Genomic DNA, 20921 nt, shown 5'->3' on the forward strand with positions numbered 1-20921 from the left:
GCTGAGACCGAGCAGCAGCTCTCCAAGTACTCACTGGCTGTCCAAGCTCTTCTGTGAAATACCATTTCATGGCCTTCTGCTTCTTTTCCTTCAGAATTGTTTGGGCTTGTTCTTTCACTGTATCCATGGTGTCCTTGGTACATAGATTTTCATCTTAACATAGTTCCTTTATAGTCTGTGATCAGTTTGGCTTGTTTGAGAACTCCTTCCCTCTCCCAAGGAGGCTGAGTTTGTAAATCACTGGTGGTGCCAGCACCACACCCAGAGCAGACAACTGGCCTTTCCTGTCCATACACATACTCAAGAGTATGCTCTGGGCTCTGGTCAGAATGGTGTCACCACCCTGCATGTCCCTGGCTGTTTTTCATAACAGAACTTCCAGCTAGGCATGGTAACTCACACCTATAATTCCAGCACTTTGGGAGGCGGAGGTGAGAGGGTTACCTGAGTCCATGAGTTCGAGACCAGCCTGGGTAACTTGGCAAGACCTCATCTCTACAATAAATCAAGAGAAATTGGCTGGGCATGATGGGACATGCCTGTAGTTCCAGTTACTTGGAAGGCTAAGGCAGAAGGACTGCCTGAGCCCAGCAGGTTGAGGCTGCGGCAGTGGCCATGAGCGTGCCACTGCACTCCAGCCTGGATGACAGAGTGAGACTCAAGTCAACTCAAAAATAAAAATAAAAAAATAACAGAACTTCCTATCTGGTAGGGCAAGTCCTCAGGCCAAGCCTCTCTTCAAATATAGCTATGCTGGCATCCATTTATGAAGTTCAAAGAAATTCCTGTTGGGAATTGTATTAGAATTATACTGAATTTACAGATTATTTATATGGGGAACTGACAACCTCATAATACTTGAACCTTTCTATATATGATTATATTTCCATCTATTTAAGTCTACTAAAATAGTAGTTGTTTTTCTCCAGAGTTATATACACATTTCATAATATGTATTCCTCAGTACCTTATATTTTTGTTTCTATTATCAATGATGTCTTATTTACTTATTTATTTGAGTTGGGGTGTTGCCTAGACTGGAGTGCAGTGGCACAATCACAGCTCACTGCAGCCTCAACCTCCTGGGCTCAAGCAATCCTTCCACCTCAGCCTCTCAAATAGCTGGGATTATAGATGTGTGCCACCACACCCGGCCAGAAGTTCTGCTATTAAAATTTTATGATTTTTTTGTAGAGATGAGGTCTCACTATGTTGCAGGCTGGTCTTGAACTATTGGGCTCAAGCAATTCTTCCACTTAGGCCTCTTAAAGTGCTGGAATTACAGATGTGAGCCACTGCTCCTTGCATTAATAGTATCTTTTTTAATATTACATTTCCTCTTTGCTGCTGTGCTTGTATGTTAATTGTTATATCCACCAACCCTGGTGACCTCTTCATTAATTCTACAGATATTCTGTATATTCTCTAGAGTTTACTACATAGGCCTCTGCAAATAATGACCGCTTTATTTCTTCCTTTACAATCATGTCTTTTCATTTATCTTTCTTATCATATAGCATTGGCTAGTATTTTTAATACAACATTTAATACACGGTGAAAGAAGGCATCTTGTCTCATTCATGATTTTAAAGAGAATGCTTCTAAAGCTTCTAATATCCTTTTTTTTTTTTTTTGAGTCGGGATCTCATTCTGTCACCTAGACTGGAGTGCAGTAGCACAATCACAGCTCACCACAGCCTCAACCTCCTGGGCTCAGATGATCCTTCTGTCTCAGTCTCCTGAGTAGCTGAGACTACAGTCATACTCCACCATGCCCAGCTAGTCAATAAGTAATACCTTGATGAAAACTTTTGATAGATATTCTTCAACAAATTAAGGAAGTTCCCTTCACTCTTGGTTTATTTTTTATCAAAAACAATGAAACTTAATGCATGTGTCAAAATATCACACATACCTCATAAATATGGGGTGTTGGCTGGATTTTTTAAAAAGCAACAAATTTTATCACATGCCTTTTCTCCAGCTATCAAAGTCATCATTCAATCTGTTACACAGTGAATCACAATAATAGATTTTTCTAACATTAAGCCAGCCTTACATTCCTGAGAAAAGCCCTATGGGTTTCTCTTGAAAGAATTACTCAAAATGCCTTTCTCTAAAAGACTTTCCAGCTCCTTTGTAGGTACAAAAGAAAAATCACATCTCATGACTTTCTCAGAACACCCACAACCACCCGTTTACCCATCTCTGCCTGATTTCCTCAAGGCCCTATATGTGCTGTGATGTCTGCCACAAAACGGATGCTGGTTAAACATTCAAGGAAAATATTTAGAAAACAGACACTATTTCTTACTGGTACCTTTAATCACCACATGGACTTGGACTACTGAACAGAAAATTCCCAAAAAAGTAAAATTAAAATGAATGCTATTTTTAAAAGGCTTTTAAGCCCTAGACTACCACCCACTCACTTTAAGTAATAGTTAACATAACCAAAAGTGAAGCATCCAATCCCTACAATTCTTTACAATGGAATTGAGCATGTAGTATATATTAACAGATTGTGTGTGTATTTTATGAAAACATTTAAAAAACTGAAACACTTTAATTATAGTACTGTCCTTTTAAATATCATGGCATTAAATTTTCAACACACTAAGTGCCAGTGGATATAATAAGTTTTACAAATGACTGTTCCCCATACTAGAAGCTTCAGAACGGCCTGCTGGAGAAATTTCAAGGCCAAGCTTCCAGCAAAGGACAGTCTAATGAAATCTGCCTCCTACAGTCCCTGGTATCTTCTCATCCATATTGGGAGGAACACTTTGTAACTCAGAGTGCAAAGGCAACAATCTTTGCCCCAAGGATCAATATGGCTGTTCCCTAATAATACTTACTTATGAGATCAAAAATCTATGCAAAACACACTACAGACTGTTGATAATGCCAAGAACCATGCTTCTGCACCAGTTATTCCTCAAATTCAAAAAGTCCCCAGCATGAAACACAACTTAGAACCCATCAGAGTACTGACCTCATCCCTGTGCTTTTGACAGAAGACCAAAAACTGGGATGCTGCATCTCCCTTTCTGCTTCGTGGTGCGGAAGTTGCAGCCTTCTTCCTCCCAGGAGGAGATCCTACTCCTCTTCTGGGGTCAGCCTCTGCCATCTTTTGAGGAGTACTCTTCTCTGTGCCAGGATCACTCTCTTGGTTCTCAGTAGAGCTAAATAGTTTGGCTCTCCGCCTTCTCTTCGTAGGAATGCCCTCTTCTTTCATGAACTTTGGGTTTTCAGCAGCTTCTTCACTGAATCCTGAGGACTCTGCTATTTCTCCTGAAGACTCCACAGCAATGCCAGCCTCTTTGGCTACGCGAGGGTTGAGATGTAGCTGGTCCCCCACGTAGACAAAGGTGAACTTGGCTTTCCGCTCCTCCACTGACATGCTTGCAGCTTCTTCTGCTTGAACAATGCCCATTTCCCACTGAGCCCTTAATTTCCCTGAAATAGGTTTCAACAGCTGGAAAAAAAAGACATTATGTAAGTTTCATTACACAAACATAAAAGTTAACTTACTAAATTTCAGATAAGGTTAAAGCAGAATTCAGCCCAACATAATAACTTTGTTTCTTAAAACCAGAAATCAATTCCAATCACATAACTAGTGTAATATATATAAAAAATTAAAATTATAAAACAAATTATCTCTAGGAGTCATCAAATGAAAAAGAAAAATAAAGTGTCTCTAAAGAAACTTGTCATATTTTATAAACATGGTATTCCTGGCCAAAAGTAAACAATGATAGACAAAAACGCTATTACAATATTTCAAGCAACTATAAGTTTGAACCAAGATAAATAATAAGTTAAAGAATAAAAATGACAATTTTGGTCTACAAGAATACTGAAGGATCATCTATCACCTTAATTTTCTCAGCTTTCGTGGGTGCCTGCTTGGCACTTTCCTGGCATAATTTTTCAAACTGTCCTTCTCCTTCAAAAGCTACAAGGCTCTTCTCAAATATCCAAGCTCTTTCTGGGGCATCACCAAAGAACTGTACGTGATACTGGCGTGCACTCTTTTTCTGACCTAGTTTTTAAAATAAAATGTTAGAACATGAAAGTTAGAATTTAGGATGAAATTAGGCAAATCTATTGCTACTTTGCAGTTGTTCTCCTTGGTGTTGTTTGAGCCTGTTAACCTCAAAATAAATCCTACCCTTCTTATCCCTACCACACTGCATACTACAGAGAAAAACTTATTGACAAGAAACTCAGGTAAGGTTTAAAATTGACTGGGAAAGAAAGCTGACTTAATGCACTCCTTTATCTCCTCCCTCTTAAGATCCTCTTAAAAAGATACCGAACAGGTAAGACAAGAGAGGACATCAGTAAAAAGGACACTTCAACAGAGAGGTGTGAGAATATGGCAGTGAAGAGAGCAGTAGACTGATATCAGATGGCCTAGGTTCAAATCCCAGTCCCGCTACCTACCAGCTGACCAAGCACTTACTCACAGTGCTTAAAATAACACCAATGAGTCGGGCTCGGTGGCTCAGCCAGTAATCCCACACTTTGGGAGGCTGAGGTGAGTGGATTGCATGAGCCTGTGGGTTCGAGACCCACCTGGGCAACTTGGCGAGACCTCATCTCTACAATAAATTTTTAAAAATTAGCTGGGTGTGGTAGTGCGCACCTGTAGTTCCAGCTACTTGGAAGGCTGAGGCGGAAGGATCGCCGGAGCCCAGCAGGTCAAGGCTACAGTGGCCGGGAGCAGCCACTGCACTCCAGTCTGGGTGACAGAGTGAGATTCCAACTCAAAAAAATAACACCAACGGCCTCCAAGAGCAGCTGAGACCACACAGTAACCCCTCAGATGCTCACTGCTGTTACTCTTAACTAAGAGGGAGAAACCACATTCCATAATGCATCCAGAGGCAACCTGGATGAGGAAAGAGAGAGCTGTAACCAAAACCCAAGAGGAGGTGCTAGATTCCACAGAAACAGAATGAGAAGTTGAATACAGGTAAGCCAGTTGAAAGGTCAGATCTCTGTGCCAAAGTGAGAGGAGGAAAGGGGGATATGTGGGGGGGGCGGGGATCATCAGTCCCTGTTCCCTCAAGCAGAACACTGACCACAGGAAATCAAAGGAAACTTCCTAGAGCACCCCTCAGGTTTTCAATGGAAAAACTTCCTCACTGAGGCTTTTGGAGATTCCCCAACTAAGTGACCCAGTGGTCAGTCAGAATGAAGATGGCTAGGTAATCAAGCCTCCTCTCATATGCCAGAAGGCAGCTCTGAGTGCTGTGCTCTTAAACAAAGGAATTCTCAGATGCACGGAAGCCTCCTGCATGAATGAATCCAAAACACCCAAAAATGAACAGCCTCTGCAGTGCCACAGATAAAATGCAAGGAAGAGAAGACAACAAGCAAAGACAAACCCCAGTGTGCTCTGAAAAGAGAACACAGAAAAAGAAAGATCTATTAGAAATTTTAAAATACAATTATGAAAATAAAATTCAACAAGAAAGATTGAATAAGAAATCTCCCAGAAAGAAGAAAAAGATTAGAATTTTAAAAAGCTACCTCATAAGAAATCTATAGGATCAATCCAGGAGGTTTGATACCCAAATAACAGGTCTTCTAGAGAGAGGAACAGGAGAAGCTCAAAGAATTATCCCGAAAACAAGTGTAGAATTAAAATACCCCTAACCGGGCATGGTAGTTCACACCTGTAATCCCAGCACTTTGGGAGGCAGAGACGAGAGGACTATATCTGAGACAGTGGGTGTGAGAACAGCCTGGGCAACATGGCAAGACCTACAATAAATCAAAAAATTAGCTGGGCGTAGTGGTGCGCGCCTGTTGTTCCAGCTACTTGGAAGGCTGAGATGGAAGGCTCGCCTGAGCCCAGCAGGTGGAGGCTACAGTGGCCGTTAGTGCACCACTGCACTTCAGCCTGGGTGACAGAGTGAGACTCCGACTTTCAAAAAAACAAACAAACAAACAAACAAACAAACAAAAAACACCCCTAAATGCCCCCACCCAAAAGCAGGATACACCTTGGTGAAATTCAAGCTGCTGGAGGGAAGAGGAAAGGACAGTATCCAAGTTAATGGAACAAGAACAGAAAGGCAAGATACATCAAAAATGGCCAAAAGCTCTGAATGCTAGAAGAAAATGGAGTAATATCTTCAAAATTCTGAGAGGAATTATTCTTAACATAAAATTCTATACTGAAGCCAACAATCAAATGTGAGGATAGAAAAGTAGTATCCTCTGAACTGCAAGGACTCAAATTTGACGCCCATACACACTTTTCTTAGGATGCCAAAAATATACTCCAGCAAAAAAAGGAAAATTAACCAAGAAAGAACACATAGAACTATAGCTAACAATGCAAGTACTTCAGAAAAGCATCTTAAAGAAACTCTAGGTTGGCATGGTAGCTCACACCTGTAATCCCAGCACTTTGGGAGGCTAACATGGGAAGACTGCTTGAGCCCAGGAGTTTGAGATCAGCCTCAGCAATACAGCAAGATCCCGTCTCTATAAACAGTTTTTTAAAAAACTTAGCCAGGTGTAGTAGTGCACACCTGTAGTTCCAGTTACTCAGAAGGCTGAGGTGGAAGGATCACCTGAGTCCAGGAAGTTGAGGCTGCGGTGAGCCATGATTGTGCCACTGCATTCCAGCTCGATTCAAAAAAAAAAAAAAATTCTAAGCTTACTGCAATGTAAAAAAAAGGTTAAGAGTGCCCAAATCCAAATAGAAGCAGGAAAAAGGAAGATGCTAAGAGAGAGCTCCAGGGGAAGCAAAGAAGAGAAGAAAAATAACCTATTCTAAACAAAAATAAAATCTTGGTAGCAGGAAAGAGGGTTAAAAGATGAGTTCCAGGGAGCAGAAAAGGAAGATGGGACCCAAACACCTTTTCTTTTTTTTTTTTTTTAGGAGAAAAAATAGCTACATAAATAGGAGAAATTATATAATAAGGAGGAGTTTGAAGGACAGGAAGAAAATAATTAAGGCTGTATGAACAGCATAGCATAATGATTTTAGAAGAAACGCAGTAATTAACTCCAGAAAAAATAAAAAGTCAAACAAAAAAGAAAATGCAACATAGAACACAACTTAGAGCTGGGTTCAGTGGCTCAGCCTGTAATCTCGCGCATTTGGGAGGCTGAGGTGAGTGGATTGCCTGAGCCCACGGGTTCGAGAACCGCCTGGGCAGCAAGACCTCATCTCTACAATAAATCAAAAAATCAGCCGGGCGTGGTAGTGCATGCCTATAATTCTGGCTACTCGGAAGGCTGAGGCGGAAGGATTGCCAGAGCCCAGCAGGTCGAGGCTGCAGTGGCCGGGAGTGGCCACTGCACTCCAGTCTGGGCGACAGAGTGAGACTCCAACTCAAAAAAAAAAAGAACACAACTTAGTTTTTCACGAATGATATTTACATAAGTCAGAATTCTGTAAACAGTTATTTTTTATTTAATAAAAATGGTAGCTTAATTACATGGAGTGAATGTAGGGAAAGAAATAGAAAATCATTCAAGAGCTCAATCTTCACTTTGTGTGACAGAAAATGTCTACATGATAAATTAAAATATAGTAGTTAAATGTAGAAGTCAGGTGTGGTGACTTATCCCTATAAACCCAGCACTTAGGGAGGCTGACGCGAGAGGATCACTTGAGCCCAGGAGTTTAAGATCAGTCTAGGAAACATAGTGAAATCTTGGCTGTATTTAAAAAAAGGCCGAACATGGTGGCTCAAGCATGTAATCCCAGCACTCTGGGAGGCAAAGGCAAGAGGACTGTCTAAACTCAAGGGTTCAAGACCAGCCTGAGCAACTCTACAATAAACCAAAAAATAAGCCGGGCATGGTAGCGCGTGCCTGTGGCTACTTAGAAGGCTGAGTTGGAAGGATCACCTGAGTCCAGCAAGTTGAGCCTGTGGTGGCTGTGAGCATGCCACTGCACTCCAGGTTGCGCAACAACTGGGTGAGACTCCAACTCAAAAAAAAAAAAAAGTAGAAGAAAATGTTCAAAGAGTTAAAAATAATTACCTCTGGGGAGGAGAGAGGAAGGCAGGGAATGATTTTTCACTATGAACCTTTCAGCACAATTTAATTTGCTTATAAGTTTTCAAACTTCTTGAAATTACCTAAGATTCAAGGATATGTCAAGGAATTTGTGACTTCTTCCATTACCTTAATACTTTGAAAGAACTCTTGTTAATGAAAACAAATATAGATACATGGCATGGCATTTTTATAATAAAATCTGTACATATACATATCTGTACATATAATAAAATCTGTACATAATAAAATTACAGTACATATAATGAAATAATATAAACTTAAATCATGTTTTTATAAATAATGACACAGAAAGATGTTCCTTACATGTCAGGTAGAAAAAAAAACAAAAGAGAATACTATAGTCTGATCCCAAGTTTGTAAAATAAATGAATGCAACATTCATTACATAAAGTTCTTTCCTATTCAGAAAGTTGATAACATAATTCAATTTTCTCCTATTTATGGGTGCCTTTCATCCACATGAACTGTATTTTGGTCCAAGTTGAGAAGTGACTATCTCTTTATTTTATTTTAGCACATAATTACCCAATTGTCCAGCACTATTTGTTAGTAAGCCTTCCTTCCTGTGCCAGTTACTGATGTTCATTAATAACAGTCTGTATAAAAATGCTTGTCATTTACTCCCGCACCTACATACCTTTCTAAGAGAACCTGACCTTCACCAACAGTCCTGGTGACTAATTCTGTACTATGTTCCTTTCCTCTCCCATCACAGCCTATTAGACTACAAGTGGCCCCTGACCCTCTGGGCTGGACTAAGCCAGTCTCTCTCCAGATACTGGGAAGACTGTTAGGTTGACAACAGTCGTTCATGCAGGTGCAAAATGATCTCCACCAGAAGCTGAAGCTCTGAGGAGGAAAAGAAGCCATAAAGATGCAGGCAAGGCCAGGAGTCTATAGAAGCAAGAATGGAGCACTGGAGCAAAGTCATAGAGACACAAGACCACAGAGCTCCATGGGAAACAGACAAGCATTACTATGCCTGACATTCCTGGTCCAGTCCCTGGGGGGCACCAAAGCCCCAAAATAGGTAAAGCAGAAACTGACAGAACTACAAGTAGAAAATGACACATCCACTATCCCAGAGGGTGTTTTAACACACCTCTCTCAGCAGCTGGTGAAACAAGCAAGAAAAGAAACAAACCAATGCCAGGCTTGGTGGCTCTGCCTGTAATCCCACGCCTTTGGGAGGCTGAGGTGAGTGGACTGCCTGAGCCTGCAGGTTCGAGACCCACCTGGGCAGCAAGACCTCATCTCTACAATAAATCAAAAAATCACCCAGGCGTGGTAGCGCATGCCTGTAATTCCGGCTACTTGGAAGGCTGAGGTGGAAGGATCGCCGGAGCCCAGTAGGTCGAGGCTGTGGTGGCCGGGAGCGGCCACTGCACTCCAGTCTAGGCGACAGAGTGCGACTCCAACACAAAAAAAAAAAAGAAAAAGAAAGAAACCAGTAAGAGCATTATGCTATCAAATAACCCAAGACATGAGAAAGCCAGATTACCTGCAAAATTTTTAGAAAATGCTAGAAATAAAGCACTTTTTAAATATAAAACAATGAGGGCTAATTCTTAACGTTCCCTTCCAATAACACAGAAAAAGCTACAACACAAATCTCCACAATAGAAAATTACTTGATTCTAGAACACAGTTATCTAAAGAGACTAGTAGGATCCAGGTGTGACAGAAAGATGGTGAAGTTCCCAGATGTGACAGAATCCAATTTTCTTCAAATTATAACATCTAAAGCATACAGTTATCTTCTGTTTCCAGGCCTCAAAGCTGCTAGCTCATCTAGGTACCCTGGTAGATAACAGGTAAGACAAGTTCTGCTGTTGTAAATTACAAAAATGCTACTTAGATTTTCATTAATTTAAGATTTCCAAAGGAAATTTGGACTTCCAAAAGAACCCAGACTGAGCTGCAGTTTATAAGTTATGTTCTCTTCTGCACGTACATTATACTTCAGTTTTTTAAAATTAAGTATATTACTAAGATACATGGATTCGAGCAGATCCATAAATCCCAAGCATGATAAAAAATAAAGAAAGAAAACATGGGACAAGAAGGGATAGGAATGGGGATAGGATAAGGAGATTCCTTCTCACAGAAAAAAATAAAAGTACTTGTTTCACAGGCCCTCGTGCTCAGCCCACTCCATGCCAAGAGTTCTCTCTTCTTCTTGTCCCTGTCCTTCCCCAACAATAACACCCACTACTCATTGTCTTCCACCATGGGGTACTGCAGGCCAAGTGTTAGAAAGTGAACCCAAGAGCCCTACTTGGAGCCAGGTCTCAACACTGCCTGTAGACCTGCTTCACACATATCCCTAGTGAATTCTGTCTCCGAGAGCAATGAACACATACCAAAGCACAGACATGCACTTCTACAGATCATTCTCTACTAAACAGACCTAAGCCTTCGAAGTCAAAGAAATGGGTGATTCCAGGACTGGGGCAAAAAAAGTACAAAATGAGACTGGAGCATCTTGACAAATCAGAACATAAGGGAGTACTCAAAGGCTGATAGGAATTTGTCAAAAAGGACATAGCTGGAAGGGACTTAATGGGATTCCTACTGGCCAAGTTTGGGACAACTTGAGCATTAAATACGTAAAGACTAGGGCCAGATGCAGTGGCTCACACTGTAATCCCGATGACTTAGGAGGCTCAGGTGGGAGGATAGCTTGAGCCTGGGAGTTTAAGACCAGCCTGGGCAACATAGCAAGACCATATCTCTACAAAAACATTAAAAAATTAGCTTGGAGTGGTGGCACATGCCTGTAGTCCCAGATACTTGGGAGACTAAGGCAGGAGGATCATGTAAGTCCAGGAGTTCCAGGTTACAGGGAGCTATGATCATACCACTGCACTGCAGCCTGAGCAACAGAGAGAGACTCTGTTTCTAAAATTATAAAAAATAAGAAGTGTAACATACAACTATTTTTTTTTTTTTTTTGAGTTGGAGTCTCACTTTGTCACCCAGACTGGAGTGCTGTGGCGGCTCCCAGCCACCGCAGCCTCGACCTGCTGGGCTCCGGCCATCCTTCCACCTCAGCCTTCCAAGTAGCGGGAATTACAAGCATGCGCTACCATGCCCGGCTGATTTTTTGATTTATTGTAGAGATGAAGTCTCGCTGCCCAGGTGGGTCTCAAACCCGCGGGCTCAGGCAATCCACTCACCTCAGCCTCCCGAAGGCGCGGGATTACAGGCTGAGCCACCGAGCCCGGCAACTAATTTTTTTTAAGGGGAGCTTATTTCACAGAAAAATGCCAGCTAAAACGTAGAAAGAATAAAAGTAGTTAACTGCCATTTTGTAAGTCAATGAACCATCAAGGACTGCTAAACCCATGGCTGTTAGGGAACACAGACCCAGGTATGGCCCACACATTCCTCATCAATGGCAAAGGGGGACTGTGCTGTTTCACGGAGAGTCCTGGTGGCCACTACCTACTAGGGTGTAGGTCAACTAATAGCACAAGCTCCTTCTAAAGTGGTCCAACTAGCCTCTGTCCTTCTCTTACCTTCCTTTGTCTCCTTTGACTCTGTTGGGTTTTTTTGTTTGTTTGTTTTTGTTTTGAGTTGGGGTCTCACTCCATTACCCAGCCTGGAGTGCTGTAGCACACACGCACACACCATGGACCTGCTGGGCTCAGGTGAGCCTTCCGCCTCTGCCTTCCAAGCAGAGCTGGAACTACAGGTGCATGCTGCCACATCCAGCTAGTTCTTTTTTTTTTTTTTTTTTGCATTTTTGTAGAGACGCAGTCTTACCAAGTTGCCCGGGCTGGTCTTGAACCCCTAGGTTCAGGCAATCCTCTCGCCCTAGCTCCCCAAAGTGCTAGGATTACAGGCTTGAGCCACCACACCCAGCCATAACTCTATTTCTTTCCAAAGGTTATCGGAATCTCCTTTCGGCTAGAGGGTATCCACCCTGGTTTGCTGATATGGTTTTCTGTTCTTCTGGGTTTGTTGTTTTTTGGGTTTTTTTTTTTTTTGAGTTGGGGATCTATGTCACACAGGCTGGAGAGCGGTGGCATGATTACAGCTCACAGTAGCCTCAACCTCTTAGGCTCAAGCAATCCTTCTACCTCAGTCATCCAAGTAGCTGAAACTACAGGCACATGCCACCACACCTGGTTAATTTTTAAATTTTTTTAGAGAGGAGGTCTCACCCAGACTGGTCTCGAACAGCTGGGCTCAAACAATCCTCCCATCTTGTCCTCCCAAAGTGCTAGGACTACAGGTATGAGCCACTGTGCCCGGCCTGAATTGCTTTTCAAGTGTACATTATTATTTATACTCTATTGTCTTCATAGGAATAAAAAATGTACATTATCAGTCTTCTGAAGTTGGTTTGCTTGTGATTACAAGGCCATCTCCCCTGCATCCACAACAATTCCTAGAGAAGCAGACTGTTAGGGTGAGGCAGGCCACTCCCCAGCCTAGGCTGGTAGAGGACATCCACTTCTTATGCACACAGATCTTCAGTAAATGGCCAAAGTCACTGTTTAAGGTTCCAAATCTGAGCTCCAGCCTTTCTGACCTGGGTCTGATCATGAGGGATCTAGAGCAGTCATGAAGAAGGGGAGCCTGGGTTGTTGTTCTACACCAGAGGTGGCTGAAGAATATGGCAGCCAGATGCAGAGCATGCAACTAAATCCCAGAGTGCAGATAAAAAGCAGGTACAGAGGAATACCAGGGACAACTGAGGAAATCTTAGCTAGGACCACTGCTAGGCCATGTCATGCTTCTGGAAGTGTGGCTGGGTACTGAGTCAGCAAGGAAACTGCCCTTGTTCTGACTTATTTGGGGGTTGAAATACCATGACAGCTATAGCCTGCATTCACACGGTTTGACAAAGGGGAATCATGTTCAAGTAGCGAAAGAGATAGAACAGGTATAGAACAAGATGTTTCAAGTTGGCATATCTAAATGAGGGGAACGAAGATCTGTTGTGTTGCTCTACTCTGACCAGTGAGCTTGAATTTCTTTTTTTTGGGGGGGGGGGGGTTTAAGTCAGAGTCTCATTCTGTTGCCCAGATTTGAGCACAATGGCATGCTCATTGCCACTGCAGCCTTGACCTCCTGAGCTCAGGTGATCCTTCTGCCTCAGCCTTCCACATAGCTGGAACTACAGGTGCACACCACATCCAGCTAATTTTTTTTTAATTGTAGAGATGAGGTCTCGCCAAGTTGTCCAGGCTGGTCGTGAACCCCTGGGCTCAGGCAAGTCTCTTGCCTCTGCCTCCCAAAGTGTTGGGATTACAGGCATGAGCCACTGTGGCTGGCCTCACCTTGAAATTTTTGAGTAGATAAATAAACAAATAAATAAAATATTCTACACAAACACACACACAAGTAGAATCCAAGTGTACCCACTTGGCATTATTTTGAAAACTGAAGGAATACCTGGTGAAATAAAGAAACTTAAAAATGAGTACAAAATGACAAAAATTAAATGACCAAATATTAGGTTGCTGTAGAGTAGTAAGTGGTTTAACAGGAATGTTTTTGGGAGATAGCTCTAGAGGTAACCAGGGAGTGGGGGAGGTCAATACAAAATTCAGGTTTCCCAAGTAAGAGAGAGAATAACAATCACAATCATTATGAATGCTCAGTAGTCACTGTATTAAGATCTTTCTATGCAAGCAGTGTTAGCATTATCCTCATTTTTCATACATAGGGAAACTGAGGCTTAGCGAGTTTAAGTGGTTCATTATCAAGACCAACCAGTTGAGTTGAACCCTGGCAGGCTGATTCCTGAGCTCAATCTCAACGACAAAGAATAATACTACAATGCTGTAAGCACAAGAGTAAAAGCACATAGTCAGAGTGAAGGTCCCAGGAGTCAAGCAAAGAAAGTGAGAGATGACTAAAAATGATAGTATTAATCCCAGTACTTTGGAAGGCTGAGGTGGGAGGACTGCTTAAGGTCAAAAGCTTGAGACCAGCCTGAGCAACACAGCAAGATCCCAACTCTAGAATAAATTTTTAAAAAATCAGCTAGATGTGACAGCTTACACCGGTACTCCCAGCTACTCAGGAGGCTGAGGCAGAGAGAGCACTTGAGACCATGACTGCACCACTGCACTCCAGAGTGCAAAGTGACAGAGCAAGAACCTGCCTCTAAATAAATAAATAAATTTTAAAAGTGGGAATATTGTTAATGATAACAAAATAAAAATAAAGATGGCTTGCCAAGCATGCATGGTGGCTCATGCCTGTAATCCCAACACTTTGGGAGGCCAAAGCAGGAGGATTGCTTGGGTCCAGGAGTTTGAGACCAACCTGGGCAACATAGCAAGATCTCATCTCTATAAAAGAAATTTAAAAATTAGCCGAATGTAGTGATGCACACCTGTAGTCCCAGTTACTCGAGAGGTTGAAGTGGAAGGATTGCCTGAGCCCAGGAGGTCAAGGTTGTGGTGAGCCATGATAGTGCCACTGCACTTCCAACCTGGGTGATAGAGTGAGCTCTAGACTCAAATAAATACATAAAAATAAATAAAAATGGTAGTATATCTGGATGTCAGACAAAGAAGCTGTTGTAGACTACAGTAATTACTTAAAATATAATTACATTAAGGTTAAAGTAATGAACCCCAATAGGAAGAGTAAGGAGACATGGAAAGGACTACTTCAGTTTCACAGGTCTGAGGAGCTAGAAGCTTAAGATAGCTTCAGGTAAACAAGTAAAAATCCCCAGACACTAAAAATAAAATCAGTAAGAGCTGCTTGTGGTGTGCCATGCAGACAAATGATATGGGAGTCATGAAGTTTGAGGTATAGGGATCGTGCCCGGTTTTAGAGCGCTGAAAAGGAACTGGCAACCTCTCACTACTCGTGTATACCTGCACTGGGCTGCAGAGGTATGAAGGCCCATCCGCAAACAAAGAAGGGAAAGCTGTCTCAACTCACATTTTCTTTTACACTCTGACCAAGTCTAGATTCCTTGGAGTGTACCCTGGGTTTCCTGAAGCCCCTTGGAAGGGACTCCCTCATTTCTAGCAAGCCAAGGATGCCGAAGTTCCTCAATAGAGACAGAGCAGAAGTCAAATCACAGGCTCTTATCCTGTCACAAGTGCTGTGGAGCACGCAGCACTCAGTCTCACAGCAGAGTCCAATCACCCCCACAGGTCAGCAGCCCAGAGAAGGACTCAGGCAGGGAACTTAGGACTCAAGCAAGGGCCTCTGCATCTGAAATCTGTCCCTTCTAAAGTCCACATCTTCCAGGAAGGGACCACTGTAACCCCACTCCCAGCAGCCAGCTGTTCCCATAGCCAGCCAACAAGCCTGCACAGCGATGCAGGCAGCAGCATGAAGACCTAAGCCCACTAGGAGAGGGCTTAGGGAGAGAGGCAATGCTACTCCTGTGGGAATCAGGCCAGAGACCAGGCAGGGATGTACACACAGGTACCACTGAAGAGCCATACAAGGTTGACTGGTTGGTAATATTGACTGGGCCAGAGCACCAGCCTATACCAGCCATGGCTCTAGTTGGTCACACAGGTCACAGGTGACACTGACTTGCACAGTTCCAAGTCCTGTACTCATCACCTCTCACCTTTCTCAAACTCTACTCTAGAAGAACTTGCCAGAAGACTCTCAAATCTCCTGATCCTTTTTCTTCAAAATCACATTTATGAGTTTCCCAACTATCAGTTAAGTATTTTCTCTGTACCAAGGACATATTATATTCTTTCTGTCACTTTGGCCTTTCTATGTACATATCAATTTATCTATCCAAGTTTTGTCAGATATAGGTAATCACTTCTATTTTTTTCCCCTTCCCACAGGCCTAATAAAATAAACTTGGACATTTTTATAACTTAAACTTAGCATAAAATATATTTCTGAGCCGGGCTTAGTGGCTCAGCCTGTAATCCCGCACCTTAGGAGGCTGAGGTGAGTGAACTGCCTGAGCCCACGGGTTCAAGACCTGCCTGGGCAACTTGGTGAGACCTCATTTCTACAACAAATCAAAAAATTAGCTGGGTGTGGTAGCGCGTGCCTATAATTCCAGCTACTTGGAAGGCTGAGGCAGAAGGATCACCAGAGGCCAGCAGGTCGAGGCTACGGTGGCCAGGAGCAGCCACTGCACTCCAGTCTGGGTGACAGAGTGAGACTCCAACTCAAAAAATAAAAAATATATATATTTCTGCAAATCGTGGTGAAATAAGCAATCACTGTATATCTAAATAAGCTATTTATCATAAAATCTGAACATAATACAAGGCAAAGACCACTTCTTAACATTAATTTAATCAGATGAAGTGTATAGCTGAGTCAGACATAAAAAGAAATGGCAATGTGTTACATTTGAATCAATCACTAACTTTAGGTAAAGTTGCAAAAATGAAACACAGGAGGCCTATTTAAGGAGGAGGAAGAAAGAAACCTGGAGATGAGAAAGATGGAAAAACAGCCCGAGAAATGCAGTACCTTTCAGTTTGGTATAGCTGTGAAGAAGTGGATCTGCAGAAACCATGCAGGGCCACCAAGGGTAACCTGACACTTTGGACCACACCAAGTCACCGACGTTATATTTCAACAGGTGGTCTTTCTCTCTGCCAGTGTTTGGACAGGACTCTTTCTTAGCTGAAATCTGAAAAAGAACAACAAAAGACAAATACTAACACATCCAATCACTACCCCTACATCCAGCCTCTATCCATAGAACAAGGATTAATCAGGCTGGATGCAGCAAACACATACAGGTCTTCCAAAAGGGAGCATGCTCCCTACTTGCACTTTAGATCAGAGTTCCAACATCACTTTTTTCAAACTATGTCTCTCATCCTCAGCTAGAGGTCAGCATGGTACCTAGCACCCAAGGTCTCCATATAGATCTATTTCCTTGGCCTAGTAGAGGGTTTTTAATGGTGCTTTACTCAGCTGGCCAAAGAGAAATTCGCACAGAACCCCAAATCCACACTGACTCCTCCCACTAGCCACGTGTCTAACCCTCAGTTCTTTGGAGCTCATGCATGACCCAACATGAAAGATTCCAGCGTGAAGAGGACAAGGGCATCATGAGAGCTGGTAACAAAGTCCCAGTTTCACCACTTGAGATCTGAGTCCTCGGGGCTCCCTGAGTCTCAGTTTTCCCATCTCTAGAACATGGGTAGGTTATGAGGCTGTGCATCCCACCAAGGGCAAATTCCTCCCCAAGCTACTTCTGGTTCTGCTCTCCAGTGGGAACAAGCACAGCCAGCACAGCCTCAACCTCCCAAGAATGAATTTCCAACCCTCCTCCTAGGAATATGATATACATAGGCAAATTTTTTAACGCTTTGGGTCTCTGTTTTCCCATCTGTGAACTGAAGACACCTGCACTGTACAATCACCGTGAGCACACTGGCAAGGGCTGGCATGAGACACCACACTACACACTTTCAAAAACTGCCAGCTCTCAGGTTATTGCCCAGCATGCCAGGTTTATATTTACCACCCTCATTCTGCAGATGGAGTCAAAATTCAGCTGATGCTTTATTCAAGTTTCAACAAAACCAAGTGGCAGAGCTAGAAGTAAAAGCCAGGTCTCTGAGGTGGGAGGATCACTTGAGGCTGGGAGTTCAAGACCAGGATGGACAACATAACAAGACCCACCTCTACAAAAAAAAAAAATGTTAAAAGTCAGGTCTCTGACAACTTGCAGAGACCTCTTCCCATGTAAAAGTATGAGATTCAATACAGCCATGGGTGCTTCAAAAAATCATTCTATCAACCCAGAGCACTAAGCTGGTCTTCAAAAAACTTTGCATTTTTTCTTTTAAGTCAGAGTTTCACTCTGTCACCCAGGCTGGAGTGCGGTGGCACACTCACAGTCACGGCAGCCTCTACTTGCTAGGCTCAGGCGATCCTTCCACCTCAGCCTTCCAAGTAACTGGAACTACAGGCATGTGCCACTATGCCCAGCTAATCATTTTTCCTTTTTTTTTCCATAGAGATGAGGTCTCACTATGTTATCCAGTCTGATCTCAAGTAATCATCCTGCTTCTGCTTCTGCCTCCAAAGTGCTGGAATTACAGGAATGAGTCACTGTGCCAGGTCAACTTTGCTATTTTAATGTATGAGCAAGTGCTAAACAGCTCCTAAGCACTCAAAATACAATTTCTAGGCCAAGCTTGCAGTCCTAGGTACTCGGGAGGCTGAGGTGGAAGGATCACTTGAGCCTAGAAGTTTAAGGCTGTAGTGAGCTATGATTGCACCACAGCTCTCCAGCCTGACAGAGACCATGTTGCTAAAAAAAAACCAAAAACAAAAACACATACACACAGAAAAAAAACACAACATTTTTTTAAACCCTCAAAACTCTTCATTATTTTAACTATTTCAAAGAGCTACAACTAAAGACCAGTACCCTCTAGACCACCAGACAGACAGAGGAGGCTGCCACCCCATCCCTATTTCCTTCTGCTAATGCCAAGGTCCCTTGGCTGTTTTATTTGGCTTATACTCATTTAAGTGTTAGAGCCATCCTGAGTGTCATTTTAAGACATGTGACACCAACAACCAGGCAGAATGGAGCAGAAACTATTGGAAACAAAGAACATGAGGGTGTAAGACGCAGATTTCAGATTTCAGGGAAAGAGGCCATCTCATTGAGAAGACAGGTACAGGCCAGGTGTGGTGGTTCACGCCTATAATCCTAGTACTTTGGGAGGCCAAGGTGAAAGGTCTGCCTGAGCCCACAGGTACGAGACCAGCCTGGGCAACTTGGCGAGACCTCATCTCTACAATAAATTAAAAAGTTAGCCGGGTGTGGCGGCACATGTCTGTAGTTCCAGCTGCTTGGAAGGCTAAGGCAGAAGGATCACCTGAGCCTTGAAGGTTGAGGCTGCAGTGGCCGTGAGGGTGCCACTACACTCCAGGCTGGGCAACAGAGTGAGACTCCAACTCAAAAAAAAAAAAAAAGAAGAAGACAGGTGGTACAGGGAAACAGAACTGTGTCAGAAGGACAACAGGAGCACCTGTACACAGCTGTGCTTCCTACTTATCAGATGCTACAGACTTCAGAAATCTCACACTAGAGCCCAGGGTGTCTCATTGACCATATCAGCCCAAAGAGTGCCTTGGAGATGACATCCATAAAAAGAGCACAACGTGAAGTTGTCAAGCAAGAGCTCTGGAATTGTCAGTCTCAGGCTCAGAAACTGGTTTGCCTCTTTTGAGCCATTTTATCCTTGAACACTTGGTAAACCTCTCTAGGTCTCTCTACTGGTTCAACAGGTGGCTGTGAGGGCTACAGAGGCAATGTCCCACTGAGGTCATGCAGTAGATGTCATCAGACCTGTCCCCACCTCCTCTGCCCACCATAGCATATGTACAGGGTCCTCACAGTTTCCATGCTGACTGCTTGTGGTCACGTGACCCCAGAGAGAATTCCTCATGAATACCTTTTTATCTGAAGGACTTGAGATCTTAGACACTAGAGCTGCTTCGACAAGGCCCTGCTCCAGTAAGGAGTCATATTTTATGCTCCTCTTCCTGTTCCTTCTTGCCTTGTTTTCTAGTTTTTGTCCATTTTCTTCCGACTGAGACACATCAGCAGCACTGTCACCACAAATGGAAGATTCAAAAAGAGGTTTCCCATTCATGTATGTTTTGGTGATTTTCAGTTTAATTTCTGGAGAGCCATTTTTGATAGGGGTAGTGTTAGGTGGTGTCCCAATGCCTTTCATCTCTGGGGACTCAAAACGCAGTTTGGCATCATGAGCACCTGGCTCTCCATTAAACACACGGGAAGTAAGATCCTTCAACTTCTCTGCTGGAATGAAGGGAAGTGCATCATGGCCATTAAACTTTTGCATGACCCCCTCCTGGAGACTACTAGAAAGCTGGGCTTTGCTGAGAAACACAGAACATTCGCGATTCACATCGCAGCTTTGAGTCTTTCCGTTCGTACTGCCAAGGACTTCTGGAGCCTGCTTCATCTTTATGCACTTTACAACGCTCTCAACAGAAAGGGGACTTTTCTTGATGCTGAATTTCATCCACCCAGATACTTCTGCTCTTAGAACACTACGATATTAAAAAAAGAAAAAGCAACATATTACATTTCAATCTTAGGATAAGCATGTCAACACTTCTATAGCTCCATGGGGTTTGGTTTGGTTTTTTTTAAGCAATTTATGTTTTATTATTATTATTATATATTTTATAGAAACAGGATCTTGCTCTATCACTCAGGTTGAAGTGCAGTGGCACAATCCTAGCTTACTGCAGCCTCAACCTCCTAAGCTCAAGCGATCTTCCTGCTTCAACCCCACAAGTAGCTAGAACTATAAGGCGTGCTCCACAACGCTCAGCTAATTTTTTCTTATGTTGCCTAGGCTAGTAACAAACTCCTGGCCTCAAGTGATCCTCCCACCTTGGTCTCCCAAAGCAAAAATGTGTTCTGACTGGCGTGAGCCACTGTGTTTGGCCAAGAATCATTTTTAAAAGGAAGAACAATTAGCAGGGCATGTGGCACACGCCTGTAATTTCAACTACTTAGAAGGCTGAGGCAGAAGGACCGCCTGAGCCCGGCAGGTTGAGGCTGCAGTAGCCATGAGCATGCCACTGAGTAAGACTCCAACTCAAAAAATAAATTAATAAAAAATAAAACCAAGCAAAATAAAATAAAGAACACAAAAGTCAGTCAAGAACAACAAATTCTAGTCATGCAACTACCACTGACAATCACTGTGGCCATAGGCATATAACTTAATACATCCAATCATCCCTGAAACGGAAATTACCACCTACCCGCCAGTTCAGCACACACTTGTAAAAACCAGTGTGTGAGGCAGCTAACACAATGCCAGGCCTATGCGAAAGAACAACAAGGAAGAGCATAAGAGTAAAAGAGGCCAGGTGCAGTG

At 42.9% G+C, this 20921-nt stretch overlaps 1 protein-coding gene across 1 annotated transcript in view; it reads right to left on the reverse strand.

Moving 5' to 3' along the window:
- LOC103261971 (histone-lysine N-methyltransferase NSD2-like) overlaps nucleotides 1–20106 on the reverse strand; it is a 78152-nt gene extending 58046 nt beyond the window's left edge. The window contains 4 exon segments of the mRNA XM_008059570.2: nucleotides 2996–3478; nucleotides 3882–4048; nucleotides 16498–16660; nucleotides 19455–20106. Of these exon segments, the coding sequence (XP_008057761.1) occupies nucleotides 2996–3478; nucleotides 3882–4048; nucleotides 16498–16660; nucleotides 19455–20051 (1410 nt within the window). The 5' untranslated portion in view covers nucleotides 20052–20106.
- Nucleotides 20107–20921: the final 815 nt, after the last annotated feature.

Source organism: Carlito syrichta, unplaced genomic scaffold (genome assembly GCF_000164805.1).
Source record: "Carlito syrichta isolate Samal-C Ts95f unplaced genomic scaffold, Tarsius_syrichta-2.0.1 Scaffold304258, whole genome shotgun sequence".
In the NCBI taxonomy this organism is placed as follows: Eukaryota; Metazoa; Chordata; class Mammalia; order Primates; family Tarsiidae; genus Carlito; species Carlito syrichta.